General features: G+C 41.6%; 1 protein-coding gene and 1 long non-coding RNA gene across 4 annotated transcripts; both read right to left on the bottom strand.

The window, feature by feature from the left end:
• Positions 1 to 22: 22 nt before the first annotated feature.
• LOC143509887 (uncharacterized) lies at positions 23 to 18,984 on the bottom strand. Of its 3 annotated transcripts, XM_076998725.1 has the most exons (6): positions 18,829 to 18,984; positions 16,110 to 16,204; positions 13,992 to 14,285; positions 13,615 to 13,899; positions 5,235 to 5,297; positions 23 to 5,019 (listed from the first exon to the last, which is right to left on the bottom strand). In XM_076998725.1, the coding sequence occupies exons 2-6, from the start codon at positions 16,186 to 16,188 to the stop codon at positions 4,853 to 4,855; spliced, it is 888 nt and encodes a 295-aa protein (XP_076854840.1). In that variant the 5' UTR covers positions 16,189 to 16,204; positions 18,829 to 18,984; the 3' UTR covers positions 23 to 4,852. The 3 variants fall into 3 exon arrangements, with proteins under 3 accessions (XP_076854840.1, XP_076854841.1, XP_076854843.1); XM_076998726.1 differs by lacking the exon at positions 5,235 to 5,297; XM_076998728.1 differs by lacking the exons at positions 23 to 5,019; positions 5,235 to 5,297 and adding an exon at positions 5,345 to 7,928.
• On the bottom strand, positions 9,505 to 12,886 carry LOC143509888 (uncharacterized). The gene is made up of 2 exons (XR_013129834.1): positions 11,603 to 12,886; positions 9,505 to 11,489 (listed from the first exon to the last, which is right to left on the bottom strand). It is a non-coding gene; the product is annotated as an uncharacterized LOC143509888 (long non-coding RNA).
• Positions 18,985 to 20,962: the final 1,978 nt, after the last annotated feature.

Below are 20,962 nucleotides of genomic sequence, written 5' to 3'. Positions count from 1 at the left end.
CAGACCACAGTAACAACAAATCTTCATAAAAAAATAACTTTATTCTCTTTTTATTCTCTAAAATATACAGAGCTGCAGCTTACACACCTGATACTGCAAAAGTACACAGCAGTTCTGGCAACACTGATCAAAATCGCACAGCCTGGCAGGTCTACTAAGACATGTTTGTTTTAGGTGATGCTGGTGCGGGTTTCATCATTGTAAACCTTTGATACCTACTGATCAACTTTGAAATTAATACAGCATTACCGCATTGGAAAAAAAACAAGCACAACTGACCATAATCACTGCAAGGGAAGTATTTGGGTTTACACAAACAGCAGAAACAGTTCAGTAATATTCATGAGCAACAGAAGATAAAAACATCTGAGGTTCAGAGCAGTGCTGACAGAAGTAATACATGTACACACTCCTGTGTATTTCAGTAAGCATTACACAGGAACGTGTCATCCTCCTCTAAACAATGATGTTCTTTATATTACAGTCATCATTATCATTACTATCATTATCATTACCACTATACAGTTTTAACTCTTGGCATCAAACTGCATTTTACACTGACATGTGTTTATATATCCTGTCCATACTTTCATTAACCCTGATGACATTCATCTATCACTTATCCCTTCTCTCATTTTTCCTGCCTCCATTATTATATAGAAAACCACCTTTTAACTCCCTGCATATTACACCAGCAGCCCATACATTCTACTGACGCTGGGGAAATCAAAACCAAGACCTTGGGAGTTAATGGCATATTGCTCGACTTGGTCTACCAGGTTAACCAGGGGCAGTCATTGCCTGGTAGTAGGGAACTGGTCTTGTGACCGGAGGGTCGTGGGTTCAATTCCCAGACCTGAGGCCATGACTGAGGTGCCCTTGAGCAAGGCACCTAACCCCAACTGCTCCCCGGGCACCGGGCTAGGGCTGCCCACCACTCTGGGCACGTGTGATCCACAGCCCCCTAGTAATCACTAGTGTGTGTGTGTGTGTGTTCTAACGGCACAGATGGGTTAAAAGTAGGGCTGCAACTATCGAATATTTTTTAAATCGAGTATTCTGTCGATTTTTTCATCGATTAATCGAGTAATCGGATAAAATCACACTTTTGTGTTTTTAACACAATAATATTGATAGTGTGTAATGCAACATGAAAGCTCTTAAAATGAGCAAGCGATTGGCTGTTATTCCGCTTGGAGAAGCGCAGTTCACGTGCGGATGCTTTCAGTTTAGGTACTGAAGTATTGAGGAAGTACTGTTATGGTAGGCCCAGTGCTTAATTTGTAAATCAAACAATGCCGGAACGCAAACAGCGGCATGAGACAAGGGGTCACTGAGGCCAACAATGTCACCGGATCGCACACAAAACCCAACGCTTAGGCGCACAAATGTCAAAATAACAAGCCAATCCGTTTATATAAATTACTTTTAAATGATTTACGTGTGTTTTATAAGTGTTTTAAGTGCAGAAGTGCCTTTTAAGCCTAAATTCCAGCACTTTTCAAACCTGAAACACAATGCAACATTAAAATTAATCAGGTAAATGTTCATTCCTTTTATTGAGGGGTGTTTCTTTATACTACCACATGTCGTTACGGACAACACTGCACAGAATTGTGACATGTCAAGTATGAACGCTTCCGCCGTTCGCGGAGTTGCACGCTACGGTCACTTGCGAAAGTATAACTAGCTTTTAGCTTTATGGAGACGCAGAAAGGCATCGCTAAAAGGGAGAGCTCTTATGTGATTTAGGAAGCCTGAATGTGGATCTTGTGTTTAAAAAATGTCTTTTATAGAATGATTTGTTCAATAACTATTTGTTCCGCCAGGATCCGGCTCAAATTATGCCCTGGGTAGGCCAGATCCGTTTTACAGTAAATATACTGCACTACGTTGTCCACCTTGCGCAGCGAAAAATGGTCCCACACTTTTGACATTTTTGCCCTTTTACGGACACCGCTATCTTCGTTTTCCGCTATTTCCATCAAAACAAATCACGCTGCCTTAAACCTGTGCGTCAGTTATAACAGTCAGTGTAAAACAATGATACCGGAGCTGCGTACAAAGCGGGATTTTAAATATTTAAAATAGATGGTGACATAAATTAAACGAAGCCTCGAGGCAAAGAATTTGCCTCGAGTATTTTTTGTAATCGAATTACTCGAGTTACTCGAAGAATCGTTTCACCTCTAGTTAAAAGCAGAGGACAAATTTCGATTGCAGTGAAAAATATCACAATAGATATAATATGGCACATTGACTTTTTTTTTTACATTTAACATCAGGAGCTAAAGTGCTAAAAGTCTCATCATACAATGTTCTCAGACTCCTGAATTGTACAAAGAAAAGTAGTGTGGGTGTATGTGTGTTATTATTTATTTACTCTCTGGATAAAATGCATTGTGCAGCCTAGACTAAAAATATTCAATCATTAAGCTCTGCCCCTTAGATATTTTTACTATTGCGAACTAGGTTTTTCATGTGATGAAAATCTTTGTGTCATCAAATGAACTATACACAAGAATCTCTATCAATAATTGTCAACAACATTGTGACATATCAATATGGACCAGACTCTCTGAAGAATGTTTCCAGTACATTGTTAAATTTAATTAAGGCGGTTGTGAAGGCAAAAGGCAGACCCTCCAGAAAGTCGCGATGTTGCGATTTGCAACTTCAACGCAACTTCAAGCAAACCCCGCGAATTCAGGGCGGTGTTGCAACTTCAGCCAATCACCGCAACTTTCCCGCAAATTTGACCAATCACTGATGTCGTATTGATGTGACGTTGACAAACTCCCGCCTTACTTCCGTATATACGTTCAAGAGGAGCAGACTGAAAGCAGACTGAAAGCAGCATGAGCGACGAAAATAACGGCAAAAAGATCGGGAAAAGCAGTATCCCAGTACACTACATGAAAGCGGGGATAAACTGTCCAGATCCGACCCGCGAATTGATTATCTATGGCCCCCTGGATGATATTTAATTACTATTAGAACCGGCCCGCAGGCCACAGCCGCCCGATGGTGTTTTGCACGCACAAACACTACATTCCCCACAATGCAACGGTAGCCCGCGAAGTCACTGCAGCGCACGCAAGTGGCGAGGGTCTGAGATAATGTTTATAAGTTTAAACTTTAAACTGAGATAAAGTTTATTTATCTCTGATCCATATCTATGAGTTACTAGTTCGCTCTGGCGCCAACCACTGGCGATCGATCTCGATATAATACTTAATTTGTGTCCATTTTACAGGCCGCCCGCTAACAACTTACGTTCGCTAACCCCGCCTCCCCGTCAACAATTAATGTTCGCCACCCCCTCCAGGTTCAAATCTCACTTCAAGCGATCTTGAAAAGTTGGCAACCCTGAATAAATAGGTAAATAGATAATTAAAATGGACTACTAAATAGAGGAAACCATACAACATTTACTCCCTATTGTAATGTACTCACAAAAAAGCAAAAACACACCGCAACTTCCATCGCAATTTTTTTGAAAAACACCCGCAACATCAAACATTTTAGCCCGCAACAATCACAAAAAAGGCCCGCAAAATCCTGGTGGGACTGAAAAGGGGGTCCAACTTGGTACTAGCAAGGTGTACCTAATAAAGTGGCCTGTGAGTGTAGTTTAGCTGCCACATTTCAATCAACAGCTCAAGGCGGAGCTTCATTTACAGCTAAATCTCAACAAGGCTTTCATCCATCAGTTCCCTGTGGAGCACCGATGTTGCTGACGATCAGACTGGCAGGTTCCAGTTCTCACATACTGGGGTCTAGCAAACAGGTAGTCCTGAGATGTGTCAGAACAAGTCTTTCAAGGTCCTTCATGGCATGAGATGTGAGAGCCACTGGTCTGTAGTCATTGAGAGAGGAGGTCTGTGACTTCTTTGGAAAAGGAACCAAACATGACGGTTTCCACAACACAAGTACTCTCTCCACTTGAGGCTCAGGTTGAAGAGCTGCTGGAGGATCTCACACAGCTGAGAGGCACAGACCTTCAGGACTCTTGGGACAATTCCATCAGGACCTGCAGCTTTGCCTGACTTCAGCTTCTCCAACTGCCTCTTCACCTGGTAGGCGGTCACCTCCAAAAGTGGAGGTGGATGTGTATCTGCAGACAATGGCTGTGAAGTGGTGGAGTGCGAAAAGGAATGAGAAAGCTGTTGAGGTGACGGGGTGTGAACAGGGTGCTACTAGTGATGGGTGGGGGTGTGCTAAATCTATTGAAGAAAGCATTTAGCTCATTGGCCATGTCCAGACTACCTCCAGCAGCTTGTTGTTGACTGGAATTGAAGACTGTGATCTTCTTCATTCCTGACCAGACTTCCTTGGCATTGTTCTGCTGTAGTTGGCCTTCCAGCTTCCTTTTGCAGGACCAAATTGTGATCGGACCTACCAAGTGGGGGAAGTGCAGATGAGCTGTATGCATCTTTAACATTTGCATAGATCCAGAACTTTGTTCTCCCTTGTTGCACACTTAACAAACTGGTTAAACTTTGGTAAGGTGGTGGAGAGTGTGACTTCAGGAGTTCAAGTCTCCTGAGATAATTATTAGAGCATTTGGATGCAGAGTCTGAAGTCTCGCAATACATGAGACTATAACGTCACACGCTGCCTCTGCGTCCGCAGCTGGTGGAATGTAAACAATAACAAAGATGGCAGCGGTGAATTCGCTCGGCAGGTAGAACGGACGTGAACTGACTGAAATGTTATGAAATGTTCAAACTTCAGTTCTGCAGTCCATTCCTAGTCAAGGGTCCATCTCTGTGCTTGAATCCGCAATTGCCACTTGCAACAGTATTTATAGAGTTGTGGTTATATACCACTATTAGTCAGTAGTTACTGACTAATAGTCTGCATGTCCTCTCTGGAGCTGCTGAATTGTTTTTCTTTGCCACGCGATCATAAGTCCTGCTGCCACAAGCCCTGCCACAAGCCCCACCCACGTCAAGGCCAGCAGCACTGCCAGTACCATCACTGTGGAGCTCTGATCGGCTGGACACGGCTGGAATTCTGCAACACACACACACTCCACTATTTAATACAGTGAGTATTGGAGCACATGTCACTTTTAAAATAGTAAGTTAACTGTACTCTCTTGATTCACTTCCATTAAGATATCACACACTGTCATTACCCAACATGTAACATAATAAACCAGCCCAACACTGTAGGTTACCAAGACATGAAGCACTATTTAACCAGTAGAGTCAAACATGTGTATGTACCAGAGGGGGCGCTGCGCCGGGACCGAGAGGGATTGTGGGATTGGATCAGTTCATCCCTGGTTCCTAACAAAAACATCACAGCAATGTCACTCTGCAAGAACTCAACATGAAATGTGTCAGAAGTTACCATAGTAACCACAGTAATGTTTATAGAGGTTCTCCTACACTTTTCCAAATGCTGAATATTGAAAAATATCACTTTATATGTTATTAATAGGGGTGGGACGCGATAAAAAAATGTAATCGAATTAATTAGAAGCTTTGTAATTAATTAATCAAAATTAATCGCATTTTAATTGCATTTCAGTATTTAACATGAGAAATATTAATTTAAATTTGAATGATGAATGAATCAATGAACATAATCATAAACTTCAACATCTTAATAATAATAACATTTTATTTAAGAAGCGCCTTTCAGGAAACCCAAGGATACTGTACAGGTAACATCTTGTTTATTTTTCCACCAGTCTACTACACAGACCAATAGATGAGTGCAGAAAAAAAGAGCAAAGAGTTTTCAGAACACTGGAAATTCTGACCAAAAATGTTGTTTAATTTGGGGAGTTTTGCTCAGGATATTGGAATAAATCAGAAGATGTTTTTTAATACCATTTTAGATGGTATACTTTTTCTTTAATTTCCCAGGCCTCTGCCACAGGCATCTCCATATTGCCTAGAAGTGGTCTTCTGCATGCTCAAACCAAATGACTGGATCTTCCACTCATCATCTATAATATGAGCTGTCACACCAAGATAATTCTTGTTGCTAAGAGAGGTCCAGTGATCCCCAGTCAGAGCCACATTTGTGGCGCTCTTCACAATAAGCTGGTTTACTTCCCTTTCCTCATCATACAGCCATAGGCACAGATGGAAGTTCTGAAGTGAGGGGGACCAAGCTGTACAATATATACGTTTATGTTTGTAGATGCTAGATTTCAGATGGGGTCAATATAAATCTGGAGGGGACATGTCCCCCCCGTCCCCAGTGCCATCTGCGCCCCTGCATACAGCTACTGGATTTTCTTCGACATTGTCTTTCTGGACGGCAGTTCGTAACTTGCATCAGTTGACGCAATTTGCAGCGTTTCTTGTGTAACTTCGCGCGCGCGCCACGCTTCAGCGCGATGGACAAAGTCATGTTTGCCGGGTTCATACACCTTTACAAGGTGGAATTAAAGCACTTGTACGTCACTTTCAAGGTCAATTTCAATATTTCCCAGCACGTTAAACTTAATTAAGTGAAATATTTATACATATACTCGAAATGAATCGAAATAATTCGCTTTTTTATCACATTATTTAATTGTTGTTTATTTTTAAAACGCCCAATCTTAACGTCTTCACGTTCTCTCATGTTTCATCCTGGAATTACAAGAAGCTCGTATTTGTTAACGTATCGTTTCGGACAACACTGCAAAGCCATATTTACGTTTGATGCCTTGATGTGTTTAAATACGGTCTCTGGTCAGGTAAAAATGTTCTTTCACCGGTTTTGCAGGGGTTTTTTATTCTCCACTGCCACCTATCGCCACCTATCGTTTCGGAGAACACTGCAGTGCCGCTCGCGAAAGTATAAACGCCTACACCGCTCGCGCGGAGTCGCGCGCTACGGTCGCTCGCGAAAGTATAAACCAGGCTTAAACCAGGCTTTAGCCTTTATCTTCCACCACAGAGAGCGAACAACACTGCAAATAATGTGACGCGTCAAGTTTAAACGCCTCAGCCGCTCGCGGTTAGCTCGCGAAAGTTTAATGCAGTCTTAATGGTCCAATGAAGGTTATTTAAAAACCAGGACATTTCCTCACTTTAAAAAATCCCGGGACAGGATGTGAAATACGGACATGTCCCGGGAAATACGGACGTTTGGTCACCCTATCGTACTAGGAATACATTTAGCAGCTAAGTGATCATTAAGCCTGGTTTATACTTGACGCGCCGCGCGAGGGTCCGCGCGACGAAAATGACGTAATCGCTGTGGCTCCGCCCGTGCGCGAGGGCCTCGCGCGCTGTCCGTTCGCGAGGTCGTGCACCTCTCGAATTTTGTAAGCGCGCGCGCCGCGCTTCAGCGCGATGGACAAAGTCATGTTTGCCGGGTTCATACACCTATACAAGGTGGAATTAAAGCACTTGTATGTCACTTTCAAGGTCCATTTCAATATTTCCCAGCACGTTAAACTTAATTAAGTTTAATATTTATACATATACTCGAAATGAATCGAAATAATTCGCTTTTTTAATCACATTAGTTTATGGTTGTTTATTTTCAAAACGCCCAATCTTAACGTCTTCACGTTCTCTCATGTTTCGCCCTGGAATTACAAGAGGCTCGTATTTGTTAACGTATCGTTTCGGACAACACTGCAAAGCCATATTTACGTTTGATGCCTGATGTGTATATATACGGTCTCTGGTCAGGTAAAAATGTTCTTTCCCCGGTTTTGCAGGGGTTTTTTATTCTCCACTGCCACCTATCGCCACCTATCGTTTCGGAGAACACTGCAGCGACGCTCGCGAAAGTATAAACGCCTACACCGGTCGCGCGAGGTGGGCGGAGTCGCGCGCTACGGTCGCTCGCGAAAGTATAAACCAGGCTTTAACCAGGCTTTACTGACCTGCGCGTTAGCCCCAACATGTTTTGCGTTGAGGTGGTAACGAAGGGTGGAATTGCTCCTGTGATAAGCGAACTTCTTCCTACATAAAGTGCAAATAACACTATTTTTGTTTGTACTTCCATTTGGAAGTTTCTTATATTTAAATTTCCCATCCACCAGCGTAGCCTCTTCAGTCATCTCCATCATGCTCATCTTATTGTGCGTCCATATAATCTGTATGTCTGGAACTCGTGCACTGAGAAACATTCCACGGTGCAAAAGTGTCTCCTGTGTTAAAATGCGTTAATTTTTTTAGTTTAGTTAGTTAATTTTCCTGTAATTAATTAATCGAAATTAACACGTTAAAGTCCCACCACTAGTTATTAAACAGAATTCTTTCTTAAATAGATCTGGATCTTGCAAAGAGTCAGCACTGTGATGGCAGACTGTTCTGTCCTGGAGATACTAAGGGCGTACTCACACTAGGCACGGTTTGCTGGTTCCGTGCTGGGGCCCGGTTATCCCCCCTCCCCACTCCCCCTCTGGCCCGCACTCACACTGCCTTCATCAACCCGGCCCGAGCACACTTACGTCATCACAACGGCACTTTATTTGGAAAAAAAGCGCGCTCACACAACACTATGGAGTTCACGATTCTCTTTTTATTGTATTTTTGGAGTCATTTTGGGAGTACAGAAACACGGTGCAAGCACAGATTTATCGATAATTTAACACAACGATTGTCTGCTAATCGTTTTGCCGCTATGACTGTTTAATGTGAGCGTCGCATCACTAACGTCATGTTTGAGTTCCAGCGAAATTAACCAATCAGACGAGGCACCAAGCGGGCCCGGGCACGGATAGCGCTCACACTAGAAGCGAACCGTGCCCGAGTCCACATGAATCGTGCCCTGGCCCACCTCTTCAAGCGGGCCCGAGCACGGTTAACTGATCCGGGCCCGGGCACGGTTGGAGCGCTCACACTAGCCAAACGAACCGTGCTTCAGCAGGGAACTGTGCCCGGGCCCGGATCACAGAGCCTAGTGTGAGTACGCCCTTAGGATGTAGAAACTACGTAATACCACAGACGTGTTAACTAGGGCGTACTAAAAAATTATCGATAAATCTGTGCTTGCACCGTGTTTCTGCACTCCCAAAACGACTTCAAAAATACAATAAAAAGAGAATCGTGAACTCCATAGTGTTGTGCGAGCGCGCTTTTTTTTCCCAAATAAAGTCACGTTGTGATGACATAAGCATGCTCGGGACGGCTTGATGAAGGCAGTGTGAGTGCAGGCCAGAGGGGGAGTGGGGAGGGGGGATAACCGGGCCCCAGCACGGAACAAGCAAACCGTGCTTAGTGTGAGTACGCCCTATGTGTGCCTACATGTGTGCGCGTGCATGTGCTTGTGTGTCTGCACGTGTGTCTTGCTAGTGGGACGTCTAAGGTTGCTAAACCTGCACAATGTTTTTCAAGAGGCCAAATTTTAGTGCGCACACACACACAACATGCATGCACACGCATACATATGCATTATATTGCCAAAAGTATTCGCTCACCCATTCAAATTATCGAAATCAGGTGTTCCAATCACTTCCATGGCCACATGCATAAAATTAAGCACCTACAACCCATGACAAAAAGTATGGAATCACAAAAAGTATGGCGTCTGGGATGAGCACTCATTCAGACATTTTATTTTGTAGAACAAACTCAGATCAAAAACGTGATGCAATAATAAGGTCATTCCAAAGTGCAATTTGTTGGCTTTCAGAAACACAAAAAAAAAATTTAATAAATAAAAAAACATTGTGGAAACAAAGTAAATGTTACTTTTTTTTCAGGAGCTCAGTGAATTTCAGCATGGAGCAGTGATAGGATGCCACATGTGCAACAAATCCAGTCGTGAAATTTCCTCGCTCCTAAATATTCCACAGTCAAATGTCAGCTGTATTATAAGAAAATGGAAGTGTTTGGGAACGACAGCAACTCGGCCATGAAGTGGTAGTTCACGTAAACTGATGGAGCAGGATCAGTGGATGCTGAAGTGCATAGTGTGAAGAGGATGCCAATTTTCAGCAGAGTCAATCACTACAGACATCCATACTTCATGTGGCTTTCACATTAGCTCAAGAACAGTGTGCAGAGAGCTTCATGGAAAGGGTTTCCATGGTCGAGCAGCTGCATTCAAGCCATACATCACCAAGTGCAGTGCAAAGCGTCGGATGCAGTGGGTTTGACGGTTGCCAGGAGAACTGTACTTGTCTGACTGCATTGTACCAAGTGAAATGTTTGGTGGAGGGGGGATTATGGTGTGGGGTTGTTTTTCAGGAGCTGGGCTTGGCCCCTTAGTTCCAGTAAAAGGAACTCTGAATGCTTCAGCATACCAAGACTTTTTGGACAATTCTATACTCCCAACTTTGTGGGAACAGTTTGGACCTGGACCCTTCCACTTCCAACATGACTGTGCACCAGTCCACAAAGTAAGGTCCATAAAGACATGGATGGCAGAGTCTGGTGTGGATGAACTTCGCTGGCCTGCACAGAGTCCTGACCTCAATCCTATAAATGAATTAGAGCGGAGACTGAGAGCCAGGCCTTCTCGTCCAAAATCAGTATGTGACCTCACAAATGCACTTCTGGAAGAACAGTAAACAATCCCCATAAACACAATCCTAAACCTTGTGAACAGCCTTCTCCTTCTTCAAAATTACCTATATGAATTGTAGTCATTGTAATTTTCCAGTCAACTATAAGAGTACAATTGAAAGGTTTTTTTCAAATTCCCAATATCAGTCAGTATATAAAAATAATAAATAAGCAACACTCAAAAAACACTCCAAATTATTATGCACAGCAGACTTTTCAACTTTTTCATTTTTATAAACAACAAAAATGGTCATTTGTGAAATTGTAAGCATTAGCAGGTTATTACAAACTGAAATCAAACAGTTTCCAATTCAAAACATTATTCTAGGTGATGTTACATTTGCACATAGGACCCCTTGTTCGAAAGGAGCTTCTGAACACATCGATTAAATTGTAAGGTTTTGGATGGTATCTGCTTCTATTGTTTTGCATGAGGATAGAATTCTCTCCCAGAGCTGTTGCTTAGATGTGAACCGCCTCCCACCATCATAAACACTCCGTTTGATGATGCTCCAGAGGTTCTCAATGGGGCTGAGGTCAGGGGAGCATGGGGGCCACACCATAAGTTTGTCCCCTTTTATGCCCATAGCAGCCACAGACACAAATGTGCTCTTTGCAGCATGAGACGGCTGTTTGAGAAACTTCACATACATTATGGAGGTCATCTTTACTACTTCAGGGCCAACAATCTCTCTCCCCATGATTCCAACCCAAAATATTAATCCACGTCCTCCTTGTTGGTGCCATTGCCTTGTTTGCATGGGGTGTCCATCAACTAGCCATCCTCCACTCCATCCATCTGGACCATCGAGCGTTGCAGAGCACTCATCGGTGAACAAAACAGTTTTGAAGTCAGTCTTCATGTATTGTTTGGCCCACTGGAGCCGTTTCTGCTTGTGTGCAGTGGATGGAGGAGGTGGACAGGATGGCTTACGCACAGCTGCAAACCTCTGAAGGACCCTGCATCTTGTTCTGGGGATGTTGGAGGCACCAGCAGCTTCAAAAACTTGTCTGCATGGAACAAGGAATTTTTGCAGCTGCTCTTTTAACCTAAATTGAGGAAAGAGTCCTCAATTTTCTCTCAATCAGCACGCACACGTGTGTGCTCTGAATCAGCTACATACTTCTTAATTGTGCGATGAAGTGTCTTGGCAATGTTGATTGTAGTCATGCCTTGAACTAAACACTCCACAATTTTTTGCTTCTCAGCAGACAAGACATCCTTTTTCTTTCCCATTTTGGCTGAAAATGTAGGCTGCTTAATAATGTGGGACAGCCTTCATAAGTAGTCTTGCCTTTAATTGGACACACCTGCTAAACTAATTAGCACAAGTGTTCGCAATGGCTTTCAGTGATATAAAGAGCCCTGACACACATCACTATCAATGGGTTTAACTGAAAAACAAAAAAAAAAACGTACCTTCTTACTCCTAAACACTTTTTGCATTATAATTTGAAACACGGTGTATTTAGGAGCGAGAAAATTCCATGACTGGATTTGCTGAACAGGTGGCATCCTATCACTGAGCTCCTGAGAGCGACAAATTCTTTGCATACCTAGGTGCTTAATTTTATACACCTGTGGCCATGGAAGTGATTCCATGCACCTGATTCAGAGCAAATACTTTTGACAACATAATGTACACACACACACACACACACACACACACACACACACACACGTAAATATATATATATATTTTGTATTTCAGTAGTTCAATACAAAAAGTGAAACGCATATTATATAGATTCATGACCAACAAGTGTGATCTATTTCAAGTGTTTGTGTTAAATGTTGATGATTTGGGTTTTAATTGGCTTTAACCCTTAAAGTCAACATCTCAGGAAATTAGAATAATTAACAAAACACCTGCAAAGGCTTCCTAAGTGTTTAAAATTGTCCCTTAGTCTCGGTCAGTAGGCTACACAATCATGGGGAAGACAGATGTCCAGAGATCATTGACACACTCCTCAAGGAGGGTATGCCACAAAAGGTCATTGCTAAGCACAGAGGGCTTCCACTCAGAGTTGAGTGGAAGGAAAAAGTAGCCATGACATGGTTTGGGGAGCCATGTCATCTGCTGGTGCAGGTCCACTGTGCTATATCAAGACCAAAGTCACCGCTGTCGTTTACCAGGAACTTTTAGAGCACTTCATGCTTCCCTCTGCCGACAAACTTTTAGGAGATGGAAATTTTATTTTCCATCAGGACTTTGCACCTGTCCACACTGCCAAAAGTACCAATACCTGGTTTAACAACCACAGTATCACTGTGGTTGCCCAGCAAACTCACCTAACCTAAACCCAGGGTATCTGCACATTTTTAAATCTCAAATTCAATGACTTTTAAGACCTTTTTAATACCTCTCACAAGAAAAAATAAGACTATTACTGGGGATGCAGGTGTGTTCCACATCGTTGACGGGGGGGTGTGGCGGACGAGAATTGTTGACCGCCCGGGGGGGGGGGGGGGGGGGGGGGGGATGGGGGGGGGGGGGGGGAAGGCAAAGTTCACATCGCGCCAGAACAACTGAACAACACACACTTATAATAATTTAATGCCTCCCCTCATAAAATTCCAGACATTTTAAGACATTTTTAGGCCTTGAATATGGAAAACTAAATTTAAGACATTTTAAGACTTTTTAAGGACCCGCGGGTACCCTGCCTAAACCCCATAGAGAATCTATTGTCAAGAGGAAGACCAACCAGACCAACAATGCAGACGAGCTGAAGGCTGCTATCATATATATGGGCTTCCATAACACCTCAGCAGTGCCACAGGCTGATTGCCTCCATGCCACACCGCATTAATGCAGTAATTCGTGCAAAAGGAGCCTCAACCAAGTATTTGAACCATAATCATCAACATTAACGGAAATAAACACTTAAAATAGATCACTCTGTTTGTAATCGACCTATATAATATATGCGTTTCACTTTTTGTACTGAATTACTGAAATCAATTATTCTAATTTATTGAGATGCACCCCTATTTATGTGTGTGTATGTGTATATAATATATGCATGAAACATCCATGTAGCATGTCCCTCATATTGATTTCTAAGTGCAGGTGTTAATATTAACTGGACCACAAACCAAAAACATTTCAGGAGGAAAAAAGAAAAAACATACCTTGCACTGACACTGTGTACGTCTGAATAACCCATTTATTACTGAGGTCCCTGATGGTGTAAACTCCACTATCAGATGGTTCGGTTCCTCTCAGCTCAACAGCAGACATGAAAGATGTTCTCTGACTGTATTCAGGTTTACACTGTAGAGTGTGTCCTTCCACTGTACAGATCTGTTTGGGAGCAGCTGCATCTGCGCTGTTATAAATCACCTCCACTGACTCAGATATGGGCAAATCCAAGACCAGAGGGTCACCAGGCATTAACTGAACTGAAGATCTCAAAGCTGAAGAGAAAAAATATAAAATTTGTAAATTCAGGGAAAAGGTGATACAAATTAATATACCAATGACCAGGAGAAGAAATAAACAGACTTACACTCAATCTGAAGAGTGACATGGCACAAGTCTACACCATCACATTCACACATGTACCAGCCCCTCTTGGTGAAGTCAACATCAGTGATGGTGAGGGAGAGATCTCCCTTCAGGTACTGATCATGGGACATGTGAAATCCCTCCTGTGACTGACAGGATGTCTGGTCACACTGAGCCAAAATGTCAAGTTGTTTATGGGACACAGTCCACGTGACCAGATCAGAACACGTCTGACTGCAGGTAAGAGTAGCAGTCTCGTTAAACTTCACCATGACAGATGAAGACATGGCAGACACTGAAGGAGAGATCAAGAAAATGTTTAATATTAATTACTTGTTGGTTTACAATGCAAATATTAACATACTGGTAACTGTTAAAAAGGCAACTATATAACTGCAGATGTAATATTTACTGATGCTTGATGTCATTTAACTCCACTAGCTCAAGACAAATGTTACTTAAGAACACCCAGAGTGCATTTAAGCTCCAGATAGAAGACAAGCCAGACAGGCATTTAGTTACTTGAAACATACTAGAGTAATGTAACCTCCAACTCAATGCAAACTACATGATTTCATGACTGCCTGAAAAAATGAAGACATGAAGGAGATCCAAAAATCTACGTCCAATCAAACTACGCTGCTAGAGCTCATAAATGACGTTAATCAACTGAAAAGTATGATGAACCCTAACCCTAGATGGACATTAACGCTTGATGAAAGAAAAGGATCGAAAGCTGCGAACAGAAAATTGATTACTTGGAACAAGAAACGTGACTTAGAACAAAAAAGATGACATAATAAGTGGTTTGGAAACTAAACACCGAACATATGCAGGAATGTTTCAGGTAAAGTAAATTAAATTGTGTAATGGATAAATCCATCCATCCATCCATTATCTGAACCACTTAATCCCGCTAGTCGGGGTCACGGGGGGGCTGGAGCCAATCCCAGCATCTCCGGGCGAAGGCAGGGTACACCATGGGCAGGTCGCCAGTCCACCGCATGGCCAACACACACGCACGCACTCACACCTACGGGCAATTTAGAGTGATCAATCAACCGAACACGCATGTCTTTGGACTGTGGGAGGAAACCGGAGTACCCGGAGGAAACCCACGCAGGCACAGGGAGAACATGCAAACTCCACACAGAGCAGCCCAGACCGAGAATCGAATCGCCTTGCTGCGAGGCGACAGTGCTAACCACCACACCACCATGCCGCCCGTAATGGATAAATATAAATCATTATTACCGTCATGTGTGGTAATAATTATATAAACAGTACTGTAATTATAATAGAAATTATACTTTAAATAAAGGTAATTATTTATGTATTGTTTGTGTTTCTTCTGTAATATTGTATTATGTGAAGTTGTGTTGTTTTTTTGTTATGTTGTTTGGTTACATTATGTTAATATAATTTTTAAATATATTTAAACGTAAAAGTCAAAATAACAAAATAAGTTTTAAAAATATTTTAGTAGCCTTCTTGAATATGTTGAAGTTTCTTTTTAAATCAGGTGTTAAGGTGGGGGGGGGGAGCGTTGAAGGGATACAGGATTGTTTAATCTTTCCCATTTTTTGTATATGACAAAAATGTTCAATAAAAAGACTTTGATCAAAAATAAGTTCTGGCTTGAGTCTATACCTTTTTGGTCATGGAATAGCTCATTGATAATTTAGGAAATTATGTTATTGGTGGTTGTATTACTGCGACCGAAATAAAATATTCAAATCAATCAAAACAGGCTTTAAATCAATGTGTTTGCACACTGCTGACCATTAAAACTACATCACAGAGAAAGATACGAGATACCACAGCAATACTTAATGGGCATATTGTTTATGATACTCTGCATACATGGAGGGAATAGGCTCAGTGAGGATCATGGTCTGGTCAGCACTGACTTTGAATCTAAGAAATGACAGCATTTTGCCATAAAATTATTAATTGAAAATGCAGAAATGCAGCAATTTGAAAACCAAACTAGGGTCCTATGAAAGGGACCCTCGTAAACAACCACATCACAATCTTCAGTAGACATCTGCTTCTCGTGACATCAGCACAATATGGAGATAAAGTTAACACCTTAAGATAACCAATAATGACCACTTACCATTTAGAAATGTCATTAGTAACAGCACAAACCAGAAACACCAGCAGTAGGGCAGCATGACAGAAGGCAGCGGAGACATGAGAACCCAGTCAGTACTGTATAGAGGAGACAGGAGAAACCAGTCAGTACTGTATAGAGGAGACAGGAGAACCCAGTCAGTACTGTATAGAGGAGACAGGAGAACCCAGTCAGTACTGTACAGAGGAGACAAAATTATTCATATAATTTTGAAGACATACCGCAATCTACTTGCATTGTGCAAGACACAGCATTTACACATGTATATAAGCCTATTTTTGCCACATAAAATATAAAAAAAATCTGATTTGATTATGAAGTGAATTTCTAGGTCATTATTTCGAGATATTCTCATTGTTTAAGTTCTTATTTTGAGTCAATTTCAAAAGGCAACTTTATTCATATTTTAATGGTTAATAAATAACATGAAAAAAAAATGCTGGTGTGTGGACGAGTCACATCAACAGCCTCTATGCACGTCCCTCCCCTTTGGAGCTGGCCTTCCGGAATTCTCCACAGAACAGAGGAGCGCACACCGTGACAGCTAGGTATTGGTTGTTTAGGCTAGCTAGCTATCTTTTTTCAGTAATTTCAAGTTAAGAAGAAAAATGTATTTTAATTGTTTCTTTGGCCTTAGTTTGTCTCATTTTAGCTACAAGCTAGCTAGCTAGGTACATAACTGTGTTCAACGTATGATAGTCGCATACAAATAACCATCTGCAAAATCTGCCGATCATGTATTTTGTTTGAAAATCATCTGATAAAGATCATATTATATCGATCTTTCCATCTCTGATTAAATGATTTGTAGTTATCTAATGTCTCATTTGCAGGGAAAATCACTAAAATAGAATTTACAGGTGCATCTCAATAAATTAGTCAATACAGAAATGTTGGCACTCTGGGCTTCCATAAGACCTCAGCAGTTCCACAAGTTGATGCCTCCATGCCACACCGCACTGATGTAGTAGTATATACTAGGGGTGCCCACAAGTTTTCAGCTTGCGAGCTACTTATAAGATGACCAAGTCAGAAAGATCTACCTTTTCAAGATCGCCTGGAGTGAGATTTGAACCTGGAGGAGGTGGCAAGTGTAAATTGTTGGGGGGGGGGGGGGGGGGGGGTGAACGTAAATTCTTACCGGGGCGGTGTATGTGTGTCGATCGTTGCAACCGTCAGTGCAGATGGACGATAGCCTGTCATTCATCAACTACTTTTTAATGTCATGCGATCTACCCACATTCCTTCAATCGCGATCGACGTAATGGGCACCCCGGTATATACTGTACATAATTTTCAGTAGGCCAAGATTTCTGTATTAAAATCCTTTTTTTAATTTACTTATTTATCAAATTTTCTGAGATACTGAGTTTTGGGTTTTCATTAGCTGCAAACCATCATTTTGCTCAAATAACTAAATTTGATTTGTGAAATCAGGGTAGTATCTAATATGTACAGTATTATGCCAAACTGAAGCACTGATTTATTGGAATTTATACAAGTATACAGTACAGGCCAAATGGGCAGTCATGGCCAGGTGGTAGGGAACTGGTCTTGTGACCGGAGGGTCGTGAGTTCGATTCCCAGACCTGAGGCCATGACTGAGGTGCCCTTGAGCAAGGCACCTCACCCAAACTGCTCCCCAGGCGCCGGGCTAGGGCTGCCCACCGCTCTGGGCACGTGTGATCCACAGCCCCCTAGTAATCACTAGTGTGTGTTTGTTCTAATTGCACAGATGGGTAAATGCGGAGGACAAATTTTGATTGGGGTGTAAATTCACAATTAACAAAATATGGCACATAATCACGTAAATGGAGGAATGATCACGTAGAACAAACTTAGAAAACACACAGCGCATGAGGGAATGGCATTAACGACAAGGTTAACACACACACACACGGTAGGAAATAGTACACATACGTAAACCGATACGGGGCAACTTAACTAAACAGCACACAATCAATAACCACATGTCTTAACACTACACAAAACATACAACAGTATCGGAGCTCATGGGAGTTAGCATCGTCCCCCATTTGACCGACACTGCTACTAATATATATATATATATATATATATATATATATATATATATTATATATATATATATATATATATATATATATATATATATATATATATATATATACACACACACATACACTTTTTCTCCCCAGTCCACTCTTGGTTTCCACTAATTAAATTTCACTATGTTATGGAAGGAGAGTCAGTCTAGGACCAAATGCTGTAGTTAGTTAGCAGACCTGGCGCTACAAACTAAGACAACATATGCAAGCACTCTCATCACATGTAACTAACACGCATGTAAACATAATCTCTGTGGACATGGTGATCCCACATGGCATCGACAGTCATATTGAAATACAGAAATCTGACTGCACTGTCAACTTTCAATTCATATATGCTAGCTAAGTTAGCATTTCATTTTCTTTACTAGTACAGCAGTTAGCCAGGCCACAAACACGGAGCCTGAATAAAACCTGAAAAAACACTGAACGGGCCTTCAACAGCGAACGATGTATTTGAATAAAAAAAGCTAAATCGTAATTGTTGTCGTTTATTTTTATTAGTAAACAAACTATCTATGAAACAGTCAACAAATAGGCCTTAGCTAGCTAGCGAATTCATGAGCTACTTCATGTGCTAAGAGTTATTTCTGAACATTTTACTTATTACTTACCACTAATGAAGTAATGTGTGAAGCAGATCTCCGCGTAAGGTACATATATGGGGTGAGACTGCTGTGTAAAATATATTTAATATTTAAATAAACCAAAAAGCAATATAGAAGCCGAGAGTACAAACAATACGGAAGAAAGTATTCCACTCTGCTAAATACTGGGCGTCGTACACGGGCTAGGGGGCGCAAAACACATTTCGAGAGCGTAATATAAATATGAGCCAATGCAAAATACAGGACATCTGAGTTTTGATTCGTTTTCATAAATGTGAAAAATACTTCACAAGTCCAGATGCACATGAAATGCATTGCTCCTACTATGTACTTGATACCTTTGTGCTTATAGGTTCACATGTTCAGTTTATTTTGAAAATACGTCTTGGCACTGAAGCAGGCTCAGATGTTTCTTTCATTTAAATAAAGCTTGTAAACACATGCACGCACACACACACAACAGATTATATGTAATGACTTGAATAAACAGAGATCCAAACACCAGAGGCCCTTTATTTTCTTCCACAGATACTGGAAGAACAGAGGGATAACTGAGGGTAGAGCACACACACACACTTAGGCACACGAATATGCACTTTGCATATGCACAGGGTTGAACTCCCTTAGTCGTGAGTGTAGGGGTAGCCTGGGTGGTGCGTTACATTATATAATTTATAAATGACAAGAAACCATTTTTAAAATATCAAATTAATATCAAATCAAATTCAGATTGTAATCGGTCATGTTGGTGTGAAACAAATATACATTGTTCAAAAAAATAAAGAGAACACTTAAACAACACAATATAACTCCAAGTCAACCACACTTCTGTGAAACCAACCTGTTCAGTTGGGAAGCAACCAGTGCCGTTTCAAGGTATTTGGGGGCCCCAAGCAAAGACACCAATCGGGCCCCCCCCAACCTCCACACCAGAAATCTCATGCCCAAACCCCCCTCCGGCCAAAAAAAAAAACATATCTGGCCGCAGTCCACCTTCAAGAACCACAGCATATACACCTCAAACTAACTACTTTACAAATTTACTACTTGTAGCTGAACATAGCAGATTTAAGTATGGGATTACCCGGGACGTATATATTGTTTTTAGCCTACCTGCTGCTAAATTACACCATTTGTACAGGTAGGCCTAATTTATCCAGTGTAAATCATCACTTACCACTGTCTTGTGTTTTTTTTAGGGGTGGGCAGATTAATTTTTTTAATCTAGATTAATCTCACTGAAATCTTGAAATTAATCTAGATGAATCTATATTAAAATGGCTCATATGTGTGCTACCCAAGTAATAACTAAAAGTCAGCTTTTGAGATAGGGTTTCTTAATACAGACATTAGACCAGGGGCTCATCTCCTGTTTCCAAAATGCATCAATGACTGCTTGAGGAAGCTGTTCTACTTTGATACTTGAAGAAAAAAACATAATCAATAAAATGTAGGCTACTCGTGTTCAACGGTTTATTCAGTTAAACATGAATTTGTAAGCCTACATACTGTACATTAAAAGGGGTTGATAACATGTTTATTCAGCTAAACATGATATTTGAAATGTAAGCCAACATTTAGTACATTTAACCTCACGGACATAATTTGGGGGGGACTTTTTCAAAAGCCGGTTTGGTCCTCTGCAGTTTTAACGGTTAAAAATAAATATTTAAATAGCGACGAATCTAGCGCTAGGACCATGCAGAAAACGTCCGCTCCGAGCTCCGCTCCGGTAATATTTTACGTTCCTAAAATGAATTTTCCATGAAGCAAACCTGGCGACTTCGTGGCTGCCACGGACGTAGTTTTGGGGGGGGACGGGGGGGACATGTCCCCCCCACTTTTTCAAAAGCCGGTTTTGGTCCCCCCCAGTTTTTACAGTTAAAACCAAATATTTAAGTAGCGACGAAGTCATGTCCCCCCCACTTTTTAACGGTTAAAAAACCAATATCCAAATAGCGACAAATCTAGCACTAGGATCATGCAGCACCCCCCCCCCCGCTCAACAGTTCGCCACGCCACCCCAGGTTGTGTCCCCCCCACTTATGAAATCAAAACTACGTCCATGGTGGCTGCATCCATGTAAACACACGTACGATTTTTAATTCACAGGTTTGAAAACTCGTTCTCGCCCCTACTG

Source organism: Brachyhypopomus gauderio, chromosome 3, assembly GCF_052324685.1.
Source record: "Brachyhypopomus gauderio isolate BG-103 chromosome 3, BGAUD_0.2, whole genome shotgun sequence".
NCBI classification, from domain to species: domain Eukaryota; kingdom Metazoa; phylum Chordata; class Actinopteri; order Gymnotiformes; family Hypopomidae; genus Brachyhypopomus; species Brachyhypopomus gauderio.
The sequence above is the reverse complement of the archived record's forward strand: the minus strand, read 5'-3'. Positions and strand labels throughout refer to the sequence as shown.

Excerpts from the sequence above, each read along its gene's own strand:
- LOC143509887 (XM_076998725.1), bottom strand. The coding sequence starts at position 16,188 with ATGTCTCCGCTGCCTTCTGTCATGCTGCCCTACTGCTGGTGTTTCTGG. Across the intron at positions 13,900-13,991 it reads TGTCACTCTTCAGATTGAGT|CTTTGAGATCTTCAGTTCAG; the intron begins GTAAGTCTGTTT and ends TTTTCTCTTCAG. Across the intron at positions 5,298-13,614 it reads GTACACAGTGTCAGTGCAAG|GAACCAGGGATGAACTGATC; the intron begins GTATGTTTTTTC and ends TGTTTTTGTTAG.